The sequence below is a fragment of the Trematomus bernacchii genome, unplaced genomic scaffold, assembly GCF_902827165.1.
Source record: "Trematomus bernacchii unplaced genomic scaffold, fTreBer1.1, whole genome shotgun sequence".
Taxonomy (NCBI): domain Eukaryota; kingdom Metazoa; phylum Chordata; class Actinopteri; order Perciformes; family Nototheniidae; genus Trematomus; species Trematomus bernacchii.
The window spans coordinates 11,816,283-11,828,670 of record NW_022987828.1 but is presented as its reverse complement, the minus strand read 5'-3'; the positions used below and the strand labels follow the sequence as shown (position 1 = coordinate 11,828,670).

At 42.3% G+C, this 12,388-nt stretch overlaps 1 protein-coding gene across 1 annotated transcript in view; it reads left to right on the top strand.

Annotated features, from left to right (window-relative positions):
* Window positions 1-2,654: 2,654 nt before the first annotated feature.
* Window positions 2,655-12,388, top strand: part of LOC117499955 (phytanoyl-CoA hydroxylase-interacting protein-like) — a 16,524-nt gene continuing 6,790 nt past the window's right edge. The window contains exons 1-2 of the mRNA XM_034152668.1: window positions 2,655-3,417; window positions 11,324-11,511. Coding sequence (XP_034008559.1) covers window positions 3,318-3,417; window positions 11,324-11,511 — 288 coding nt within the window. The 5' untranslated portion in view covers window positions 2,655-3,317. The remainder of the gene's footprint in view (window positions 3,418-11,323; window positions 11,512-12,388) is intronic.

Here is a 12,388-nt window from a genome sequence, read left to right as displayed (position 1 = left end):
GACCCCTACTTCATCCAGATCTGTCAAGACTCCATCCGAAGGTATTATACACCGTGTGACAACAAATAATAATATCATGATGAGGAATAGTGGAACATTTTGGAAATGGTCTTATTCACCTTGTTGCCACGAGATAGATATGAAGATTGATACCCCTTTTATGTCTGTATGCTTAATATGAAAGAGACCCAGAAGTGCAATTTAATAATTTCAGAAAATGCCACACTAAGGTTACGCTTTTCTTTTTTATTTACCCTCCTCCTAGCAACTCTAAATTAATAACATCCCTGCTTTTAATCAGTCTCTTCTAATTACAATTGTGGGATTTTTTTTGCATGTTGGCTAACAGTGAATTTCATTATTCATCATATTTAATTGTAACAACCAGAATGAAGGGTGATTATGTTTCATTCTTAAAAAGCTCAGATAAACTGGGAATTCATTTGGAGACCTGAGAAACTCATGGCTGTTATCAATCAACCTGCAGCTATGAGCTACGGCCAGCGCTCACACTGCACTTCGTTTGCTTTCCTCAGACAAATGTGTTTGTGGTGAGCTGTGGCACATCCACACATATTGAGCCCTGGAGACTTGGTATTGCTTTCTGCTAATGTAAAATGTTTTGGCCTGTGCTGCATATACTGCCTCACCACTGACCTCTTGGATGAGAAGTGATGTGTTGTGACCGCAGGGTGTGTGAGATAGAGGAAGATGTACTGTCATTAGTACAATACAGTAAGAGTGATATTGTACTTTTTCTATATCCTTCACATTTTCAAACCCATAACGCCTGTTTTCTAAGTCCCTCACTATACCTATCTCCCTGCTATTACCCCATCTGTCAGTGTGTGTCCACGTGGCATCTAAGCACAGTGGAGTGAACAAATCTGAGTGGACTGCCAATACGGGGCACACCATGACATCCAGTGTACACAAGCACAAATGCACCCTGAGTAATATGCACTTCATGGATTTAACAGCAGAGAGAATGTAGGAAAAGTGACGGAACGAAAAGGGGATAAGATGGTAGAAGGGGCGAGATTGTGAAGTGTAAAAGAAGAAATAGCATTGGAAAGGAAGGATGTAGGTGAAGATGAAGAAGGGGGAGGGGATGGACTGGGTGTGTGTTACGCGGCGGGACACAGTGTCGCTCTTCCTCGTCCTCTTGCAGCTCTGGAAACCCTAACGCATGATGACTCTGCTGGAGGGGATACGGGTGGGTGGAGGGAGGGATGGCAAAAGAGGAGGATGGATAGTAAGAACGCTCCAGAATCGGTCGGCCTCATCCTCATCCTCCTCCTCCTCCTCCTCCTCCTCCTCGCCAGTACCAGATAGGCGCAGCAGGCAGAGCGGGGAAATGAGGAAAGGGAGGGAGACGGGGCGAAAAAATAGATAGATGATGCTGTACATAATGATGAGCTTTTTTTTTTATAATTCGGCGTACCATTTGCTGAGCTCTAGTTATTTTTGTTTATGTTTTTCAAGAGTGCCCGTGGACCTTTGATGAGCTTACTCACTGGTTAATGCAATTACATAGTGGATACAGTCATTTAAACAGATGCTGTGTTAATCTGTGGATATCACTGCAAAGCTCTTCAGTAATCAAGCCATCTTAGACAGCAGGGGGGCAGTTGGACAGATGCATTTATCAACTTGTAAAAGCAAAATGCTATATATAACTTTCCTACACAAATAACTGGTTTCAAATTACATATAATGCTCATCTGCTGATACTGTATCGAGCAGCATCTTCTCCTCAGACACAGATGCTTCTGTGTTTTTAGGGATTGATCTGCATGCTGACCTTCACTTTTAATGAGGTGTATTTCTCAGGCAGGGAATTTGATGCAGCGTTGCCCTCATGAAATCTGAACTGGAATAAATGCAGGCACTTCAGTGGTGCGTCCTTTGTTTCCAACTGAATCTGAATGCCACAGTGATTATGAGCTTACCAGGATTTTAATTCCCATGCCTGCTTTTAAATCCTCCAGTGTGCACGAAGAAACTCAGCAACCAGTTTCCTGTCTCTAAAAATGAATATTAAAATGGTCACATTGCTCTTTGCTATTGTGTAATCCTCTGTCTCTCTCTGTGTAACTTCAGAGGTGATGATAATGCTGTGTCAGTGTGCCTCACAGGGCGCTGAGTTAGGGTGGCGTCCCTCCTATGATTGCAGTTTAGCCTACAGTGCAGCAGTTTCCAACAGCATGACTCAGGGGTCCCATAGGCGCAGCTACAGAATTCGTGGTCTGCTAAATAGATAAAGACTCAAGTCTCTTTGGGGCATCTTGCGTAACACTGAGACTGACAAACAGAAAGTGACATTGCCTCCTTTTGATGCTCCCCTATGGAGAAACAACACCACTGTAGAAAGTGTAAGAAACATGAATCTATGATGATCAGAAATTACTTTGCCATTGCCCAATGGTGTTACAAGAGGCGCCTGCAGTGTGTTTTAGCCACAGTGTGCACTTGACCTTTTATGCCTTGGCAATCCTGTTCCTGTGAGCCACTGATAAAAAAGGGTGTAGTAGGGGAGATAATTATAAACAAACACACCCCGCAGCCAAGCATTAAGCATGGTTTCTGGCTATGAACTCACGGGGTCCTGCATTTTATTATGCTGATTAAATGCAAGAGGGGTCGTTTATTTGATGGAAAGCCATTGTTGAGGCGGCTCGTTCATTCATTATGTCGCGCAATATGTCCGAGTCCCCCAGCTCATTATGGTGTGGCCATTTGCACCTGCGCTCATGCGATAGGGCTACACTTCACCAAATAAGGACATGTGAGAGACCCTTGTTGGGATGACGTGAAATAGGAAGGAACGGGAAGGTTTTAGATCAAACTGGAGGGGGAACAGTGAGTTAATCTGGTTACATAAGAAGCTGTTGAATGTACGGAAGGTCTCTGCGCTAATCCTCTGAAGTATTCATGTTTAACTGTCCCGCGGCGGAGTGACACAGGGCACACTTGTGGCTCCGAGGGCACAGATGCCCTGCATACATGCTGTGCGTTTTAAACAAGATAAATGCACAGGCTGATATCTTAGTGCTTCGTACATTTAAACGCATCTCTGAAGGAGCTTCTATGCCAACGTTGCAAACCCGAACTGGCAGCTTGTGCTGATCGCGCCCGTGACGATTCCGCTGACGCGCCACTAGCCGCACCACCCAGGAGACGAGAGGAGAGCAGAGAGCGACGAGAACCGGTCTCTCTTTCTTTTCTCCTTCCTCGACGAGCGTTGACTGTAGCTGTGCAAGTCCCGTGGACGATATTAAACCAGCGTTAATCCCAGCATCACCCAGGCTGCAGAGATGGAGGTACCAGGTTTGGCGCACAACATCACCAGTCCATTAAGTCCCTGCGCGGGGATGATCAAGGACTTGAGCGCATTACAGTTATGCGAGAGAGATGGTAAGGAGAGGGCTTTTCACTGGGGTGTTTGCAAATAATATCAGTGCATTAGCCTATATTTTACATTTTACAAGCGTTGCATGCATACAGTCTGCTTGCTCATTGGTTTTAGCTGCATGTTGCCTTATTGTGTGTTTGAAGGGAGCAGGGGCCGGTCGCTCCGCTGGTTCCCTGCTTGGAGCGATGGTGCGTGTGTGGAATAGCTGAGTGTCTTTACAGTGGCAACGAGGTTTGTTCGGATGACCGGGGAGTTTGCTCAAAACTAAACATATTATTTCAGCACCACTGGCATGGACAGAGATCGGCAGCCACCCCGCCTATAACTGCTGCTTCTTGTCTTTATCTCAGGGAGTTGCCATAATCAATTATCTGCACAATAGTGCATGACATCCTGCTTATTTTATTATTGAAAAATACGTTTGTAGTCTTATATTTCATCCCCAATTGACGAGAAACTTTCTCTGCGTTTATGCATTTATCATTTATCATCCAGCTGCATCCATGCTGGATAGTCTGTGGTTGACTTCATGAATTTGAAAGTGTTTTGGATAAAAAGCATCAAACAAAGAGTTGATGAACATTTTTCACTGATTTGAAGGAAAATATAAGCTATTTTTATAATGTTATAACAGATAAGCAGTTTTTACATGAGCAGGCTGAATCCTGGTGGAAGTTAATGGTGGGGAGGAAAAAAAGCAAGTCATCATCAGGAGAGAATGAGAGCTGAACATGGCTGCACCCACGTGTGCACAGGCGGTGCAGATCCACACACCCATCAGTGCAATTACACACAACTGATTCCCCATCTGATCCATCGTCAGAGACCCCTCTTTAATTAAGATTGTAGATTAAGTCAAATGTAATGAGATCACACCTTGTCACAGCTGAATGGAGTTAATTGGGATTTTTTTGCTTCCCTAGATTTGTTTCTTATCTGTTGATGGATTGGCCAGTTGTGCACTGGTGGAATCAATGGGGTGTCTTCATTAAGCTGGCAAAAGACCCCCAGCATCTAACCACAGTGCAGTCATTGTATCACGCCGCCTCATTTTCTCATCTGCCAGGGCTGCACCTCATAATGTAATACAGCAGCACACCGTTTATATCCTCTTAGTGCTTTGCTGGCTTAATTCTGAAGCTGTAATTTTAATAATGGTGGGGCTGGACTTTTCTAACGGATCTTGTGACAGGGTTGTGCTGCAGGTTTTCTGGTTTTTGCACTGCCACTTTCCTATTTATCAAGTGGATTACCCAGTGTAAATAGTGTCTCTGTGTCCTTGAGACACCCACATGCTCTGTTTATGGAGCAACACAGTCACATTGTCCACCTTCTGTGCAGATTCTGCAGGACAATTGGTGTGTGTGGTATAACAGAGTACTTTCTAGAATTGTTGGTTCAGATCATTCATGTACCGTAGATGGTGTGCTTGAAACATATTATCATTTGTGCAGTTTTAGTAGGCATAATGTCATTACAAAATACAATGCTAGAGCCATTATAATTTGCCCATATTGCTCACTCATAACTGTGGACAACATACTTGAGCTTCATGACGAGGCAAGATCAATTATTTGTGAAGGATACGCACCTTGCAATGGACTAGATCCCCTTTATTCAGTAAGTGAAGTGCTGTGTAGTGATGTTAAGAGTAGTGTTCCTGTTATTTTGACAAACCCCTCAATGTTGATGTAGCAGTTTCTGACATTAAACGACTTCCAGTAATAGTAGTTAACAATTCCCTACCACACCCTATATTGACAACTGCATATTCCACTTTTAGCTTTCTTGGAACCGCTTGGTCAATACCTACGTTTTCCCAAGGACAGTATGCATTTCGGATCCACATCTTTCTAAATTTAGCTCCGAAATCCATTAATATTTAATTGTCAGCATCAGAGGCTTATGTGCCTTTGCTGACCTAGCAAATGGGATGCAAAGAGCTTCAGAAGACCTACTATCTCTGTGGGAAAAAGCTCTCTCACACACACAAAGGCACACACACAAACACATACACACTGAGGACTGTGTGAGCATTTCAATGGTCCAAAGAAATAGAGGGATACAAGTTGTTCCTCTGTGTGCCCTGCGTTAGAGGGGGTGTTACAGCCTTAATGCTAGTGCCGGGGTTGTGACATGAATAAGTGTAGGGTAGGGAATGTTTTGCTTAGAGTGATGAGTAGCGGGACATTTACAGACACTGTTGCTGGTGGGCCGACGTCTGGGGACACACAGAAGTGCCTCCATGATGTTTTACTGGTTTAAATATTGCCACCAACCTTTGCAAGGCTGACTCATACCTCCATTTTGATTTGATATCCACTGTAAATGCGTAGTTACAGGGGGTAATGAAATACTCACTACATGGCTTGCATGGCCTTTGTGCCGCGGACGATGACATAATTAAGTTGTCATGATGGATGGCTGCCATTTGTGCAACCAAGTACTGTGTCTGCACTGTCTGAACTCTCTCTGCCTGAGACACTGCTGCTGTTTCTGCGACCCCCCCCCCCCCTCTCAGTCTGGCAGTGTGTTCCCATGTTAGACAGACAGACACATGGATAGATAGATGGTAAACAATCAACATTACCTCAGCTCAACCAGTGACTGTCAAGTTGAAGAAAAGCCCCCTCAGGCTGTCGGTTACTACTTGACAGTGGCATTGTTTCTTCGAATGCAGTGCCGCATCACTTGAACAAAGACATTTACTTTTCAGCCCTGTGACAAGAGATTTTTCAAGATTACACAGGCAGTGGGCTAAACTATTGTAGGGAAGTGTGCTGCGTTTCTGATATCAGCCATGTGGATCTATGGATGGCATTTTTTGTCTGTTGGTCAGTCTACTACTGAAATGTCTCAGACTGAAATACCACAGGCATTAAGTGGATTGCTTTGAGATTTGTTATAGAAATGCATAGACTCAAAGGATCAAGGCTACTGATGTTGGTAATACCCTGTCGTTTCCTCAGCACCACCAAGAGGTAGACATTGTTGCAGAGAGGTTTATGAAATGTCCTAGCTGTATTTGGATGGGTCGCTTTTACCTTTTGTACATACATCCATGTTCAACTTTGTGGATCCATTTACTTTTCATCTATTTCTATGACCTAATGACGTTACCGTTAGCTTTGCTTTGCTGCCAGTTATCATACATTATTATGCTCTCGTGCAAAACTAAGAAGTTAAATACCATGTTAGCATGCTGATGTTAGCTTAAAGTATCACTATGTCTAAGCACGGTCTCACAGAGCTGCATGGCTGTAGACCCGAGTATTGTACAGAATGGTTCACTTCTGCAGCGCTTAACCAATATGGTGCATCATGATACAACAGCAGGCCGGACTAATGACGTACTGCATCGTATGAGTAAGCTGGCATTTTAGCTTGGCGAGTGTTCAGTATGAGCAGTTGTGTACCATGACTGTGCTGGCAAGGTACATAATTTATGCAGCCACTCTTTGGCAGCGTAACATATTTTCTTGCAATTGACTTTGCTGCATTTCATACTTCTGAATATTCTTAAGAGAGATTGCAGAGAAGTCTGAGCATCAAAATCTGCAGTCGAAGGATTAAGCCCGTTGTTTGGAAATTAAAATTCTATGCAAATGAGAAGTGATGACTCCAGTTCGGTACTTCCTGAAGGTCATCTGTGTTGATTAATTTGTATGAATATTGATGGGTCGATTGTCTAACTAAAAGTTAATTTGATCTGTAAAGGTTGTGTTATTAAAGTGTCTTAACTAGGTTTTATTGGTGTGTGCAAGGTTTAAGTCTGATAAACAGAGCATTGTGTCATCTGCCACCGTCATCTGCCAACAATACTCTGCAGATTCATTTTTCAACATTAACCTTGACTGAAATGAAGAAGTGTCGACCTTCAGACGGCGCACCATAGTCTCACTCAGTGGTCAACTTCCATCATCAGCCACCACAGTGAGAGTACATGATGCAGGCGGCCTGAAGTGAAATCAATTCCCTCTCCTCTCACCGGTAAAGAGAGCTCACAAGTAATCAAGTCGGGTTTGACTGGAAAAAATCCTACCACAAAGAGCCATTAGGATCGCCCTACGTATGCATGTTAACAGGATTTGTATCGATTCTCTTGCATCTATTGCTATTCCACACTGGCATTTCACTGCATGCAGAACAACAGGACAATACCCTATAAGGTTCATTTCATAGATCTTAGCAGAGCGTCTTTCCATCCATTCTTTATAATGAGATAGTTTTGCTATAGGGCAGATATTTCTATGTCCTTCGTATTGATGCCCAAGCATGCATGGCGCTGCTCTGTCATCATCTTGAACCGCCTGTCCATGTGTGCACAGCATGAGTAATCTGCACTCCTAAGTAAGGCCTCACAAAACTCACACTGATTTTGCTCTGAGATGATGAGGCAAAATCCCCCACCGTCTCTTGTCTCATGCACAGCATTTCAATTCTGTGCTGTAAATAATACGACACATTCATTACGGTGTAATGGCTTTCGAGGTAGAGTTATGACTCAGCAAAATTAATATTAGCTAAAGTTGAACCCCTAGTTCAAGTAGAAAGAGCTGAGGTGCAATACTAGTATACATTTAAGTCATAATGAGGGTTTAGACCTCCCGTGTGAGATTATAAAAGGTTTGCTTGGCTCCCTTACCGCCTGACCTTCATCTTGCTTTGCTCTTACTCCTCCATCTTTCATCCTGAGCTCTCAGAGTCCCCGAGGAGTCGGAGCGCAGCAAAGGCCCTTTGTTTACCTGCAGGCAAAGCTACCAGTAACACATTACATTCATGAGTCAGATTCACCAAAAGAGCCAGCCAGTTGTAATCTGTTAGTTTGTATTCTCTGTTCATGCCACTTGTGTTTTATATTGGATTGTTAACAGTTAATAGTTGCATGTTTCTGTCTACCTCGTGCATTTCCTTAGATTTGTGCTCAGTGAACTTGTTTTCCCTCATAACATCACTTTTAGCTTGACCGCGTAGCCGTGAGAGTATTATGTAAGCAACATATCTGACTGCATTTGTAATGCTCCACTGTGTCTGGGTGATGCCTCCATTTGCAGGTTGATTAGGAGAGTGTCAGCCCAGTGCAGTCACAGGGAGCTGGGAGGGCAAAGACCTGCATGGGGTCTCCTTTCAGAGTTTTCATGGGAAACATCAGTGTTGACATTAACATTTAACAACAAGGAAGTTACTATGTTTCATTTACAACACAGCAACAGAGATAGCAGGTTTTTCCTCTATGGTGTTTTTTAAACCTAGGATGTTTTATATATGACTAATGATGGATGCTTGGGATGAATAGACACACAAAAGCTATCTTATTCTCCAGCATAAAAACATTAATGTGACATCTTGTGATAAAACGTCCCATAAGAATTGCGATAATGTCCACATTTGTAATACACTTTTACTTGTCTATTACTCTTTTTTTTTCTTGTTTGGCCCGCGGAGACTGCATATGCTTGTCATAACACATTTTTAAATGAAAACTTCACTTCAAGAAATCCAAGGCTATAGTTGACTTCTGAAGAGTATATTTCCTCTTCTCTTCAAGCAGGTGTCGGAGAATGACAGCAAGCCGAGTCTGTTTCTTGTTTTGGTGATAGGTCAGCAACAGAAAGTCTCAGGTGGGCTGTTACAGTGCTGACATCACTATCTGCTCCGTGCTGACTTGCTGAAGCATTTTCTGAGCGAGGTCTGCTCCGTCGGGGCTGCATTGACCCTTTCAGTCTGAGCCACACTTATCAGCTCAGTGGGCTTTAAGTATAATGAGATGGGCTTTAAATGCGGACCAGCAGGATGAGATCTGTTCAAAACGCAAAGCATAGAGGTGTAGGAGGGCCTGCATTAAGTCTGTAAGACAATCATAGCGCAGTTAGGCTTAGGATGTAATTGCTGGCCTTTTTATGTTTTCCACATATTTAGGAAACCCATAAATGCCACTAAAATGTCATTTACGCTATATGCACGAAGTCCAGAGAATACATTCCGAGATAGGGTGAGATAGGGTGTAAAGATATAATCAAAAAACAATCCCAAATATTTGTCAACACTGAAAAGTCAACTTTACAATCTAGATGTAAACGTGCACACTAAATATATATGGTATGATTTAAGCACTTAACAATAGGAGGTCTTTCTTTCTAGATTAAAGATGATTATCTTTGGTAATCAGCTAGTATGATTAGGAACTAGGGATTAAAGTAAGCGGGGGGTCCGGTCTGGTGGTGAAGAGCATGCATTGGTCTTTTATGGATGTTATTTTAAGAGAGTCATAAGTGATGTCTTGTAAGAAAGCTAGGATAAAAAAGCAAGGTTTGGCGTTACACATTGGGCGTAGGAATTACCTTCTAGTTTCCTGAAATGAATCAACCTACAAACGGTTCACTGTTGGAGTGTTGTGTGGAGGCGAGACAGGAGAGTCCTCACAGTCCAATTATGGGATAACTCTTTTATACCGCCCTCTCGCAGCTGATGAGCGGAGATGGATGTTCCATGCTCCGCTGCTTCTGCCATTGTTTCTCTCTGAAGAGTCCAGTCGTGTGTATGCGTTACTCCCAAATTCTTGTATTTTACTCACTCTCGTGTTTAGACCCCAGAGGGTGCACGGAAAAATGCATTGTTGCCCTGCCAAGTGGGCGTACCAGCGTGTGACGCAAAGTCTATATTCATCCTAATTCTACAAAGCTCTCATTCAACCCCGTTTTGACATTTCCATTGGCCTCAGTGTGCACTTTGGGTCGTAAACCTCTTCTACGAGTTAAGTTACTTGTACAGGAATCCACCTAATAGATGAGATTAATGAAACTCAATTGAACTTAAGATTTATCAACATTATTTATGGAAAACAATGGCCTTTCTATTTAGGCCAACTAGGCCAGATAAAAAATGAATAATCCTTCTTAAATGAAGGGCTGAAGTTCTGAGACATTCAGCAGCATTATATTGTTATTCCAGATTCACCTGCATTGTGCTAGAGGAGGACTTGCACTGCTGATTATAAATGGATCCATCTCTTCGGAGAGTAAGGAGATTCAATAAGTAGCGTTTGAAATATTTAATGCTACGTATGTTCTGTGGAGTGTGTGTGTGTGTGTGTGTGTGTGTGTGTGTGTGTGTGTGTGTGTGTGTGTGTGTGTGTGTGTGTGTGTGTGTGTGTGTGTGTGTGTGTGTGTGTGTGTGTGTGTGTGTGTGTGTGTGTGTGTGTGTGTGTGTGTGTGTGTGTGGTGTGTGTGTGTGTGTGTGTGTGTGTGTGTGTGTGCGCGCGCGTGCGTGTGTTCAGGGGCTGATGTGTTTCCATGGCAACATATAAGATAGTAAGCGATGCAGGCAGTTCTGAGCACAGTAGTATGTGGGGTTTATGGACCATAAGACAGAGAAGAGAAACAAACCATTTCCAGCTGTATAATGATTTAATGCGTTTCTCAGATAATAACAAATCTGAGAAACGCATCACTCGTAGATGTCTCATAAAACTGAAGTTATTACAATCCAAGATTCAAAACCGATTTGAAAAATGACATACTAGAAAATGACGTTTTAGTTTTTTTTCCAATAATCCTACAGTAAATATGAAACATATAATTTGTAGTAATAGTGACGCTGGTTTTGGTGGCTCCCTGCTAGACTTTGGATAGATTGTGTGACTGCGATAGCAACCGTTTAAGATGCAGATATTAAACTCCACACGTGTAGTTGTCAAGTGTTATTAAGGTATTTTTGTGTCTGTGGACAGATTCTATTACCAGCCATGCAAGATGCAGTCATAAACCTGGCTGACTTAACCTTTTTGCCTAATTTGTTGTCGTGGTTTGTTTCATCCCGTCGCAAAGTGCTTTAGTAGTTTGGCATATATTGTTATACTTTTTGACATTGATCATACCAAACTTACTCAATGTTTTTTCGATTACACAGGAAGTAAATCTCAGGATGGCAGCATGGAGGCGCTCCCTGTTCCTCAGAACATCAAGATCAGCAACATCACCTGCGACTCCTTCAAGATCTGCTGGGACATGGAGCCGAGCAGCAAGGAGCGCATCACACACTACTTCATCGACCTGAACAAGAAGGAGAACAAAAACTCTAACAAGTTCAAACACAAGGTAACGCTTGAATCAGCACTAATAAACTGAATTTAGAAGATAACGGTACGAGAGAAGGCTCAACAAAAGGCCTGTTGTCTCAATTAATACATTTACTATGTTTCATCAAAAGGAAAAAACATTTCAAGCTTTTGTGTTGATGTGATTCAATGTGTGAGAAAGTCACACTCAGCCTTGAGAGCACAAACTAGGCAATGTGCCAAAAGAATTCAAGAAAATAATTATATTTATTTGGGAAAGCTTTTTTTTCTCTCCTTTATTGAACAAAGTAAAAGTCTCCTTGGAAATTAAAATCTCTTTTTCAGCAGGTACCTGGCCTCTTAAGCAAAACCTATTTCTAGAACATTGAATACAAAAACATAATCAAGCACACCTGCTGCAAAGTAAAGACCAACTAAAAACCAAATGCAAAATCTTTCTTAAAACTGTCAGCTGTGTAAAATTGTAAGTATGAACCCAATTGATTCTCATGTGATCATTTTACAAATATATGTATGTAATCAGAACAACAGACCATACAGTACAGTTTTGAAGAAAATAGACTCCACTGTGTTCTCCAATTAGTTGTCCATAAGTAATGTACATTTATAAATAATGCAATTCTAAAGATAATTCTGTTTTAGCGTTCAATCTGATATTCTCCATGTCTCCACTTTGTTGGCACCGTAAATCGCTGTGTCTGGGCGGACTTACAGTGAATATGTGTCCCCTCCATACTTTAACTCTCCAGCATTATCATAACAGTGATTGCTAAAACACCTGGAAGAATGATAAGCCCTGATGATCGAAACCTAACCGATGGATTTGATGCCGAAGCGTGTGACACATGTTCACCATGTTTTAACCAAAGATAACCTTTCGTTTCTTGCTTGAGGAA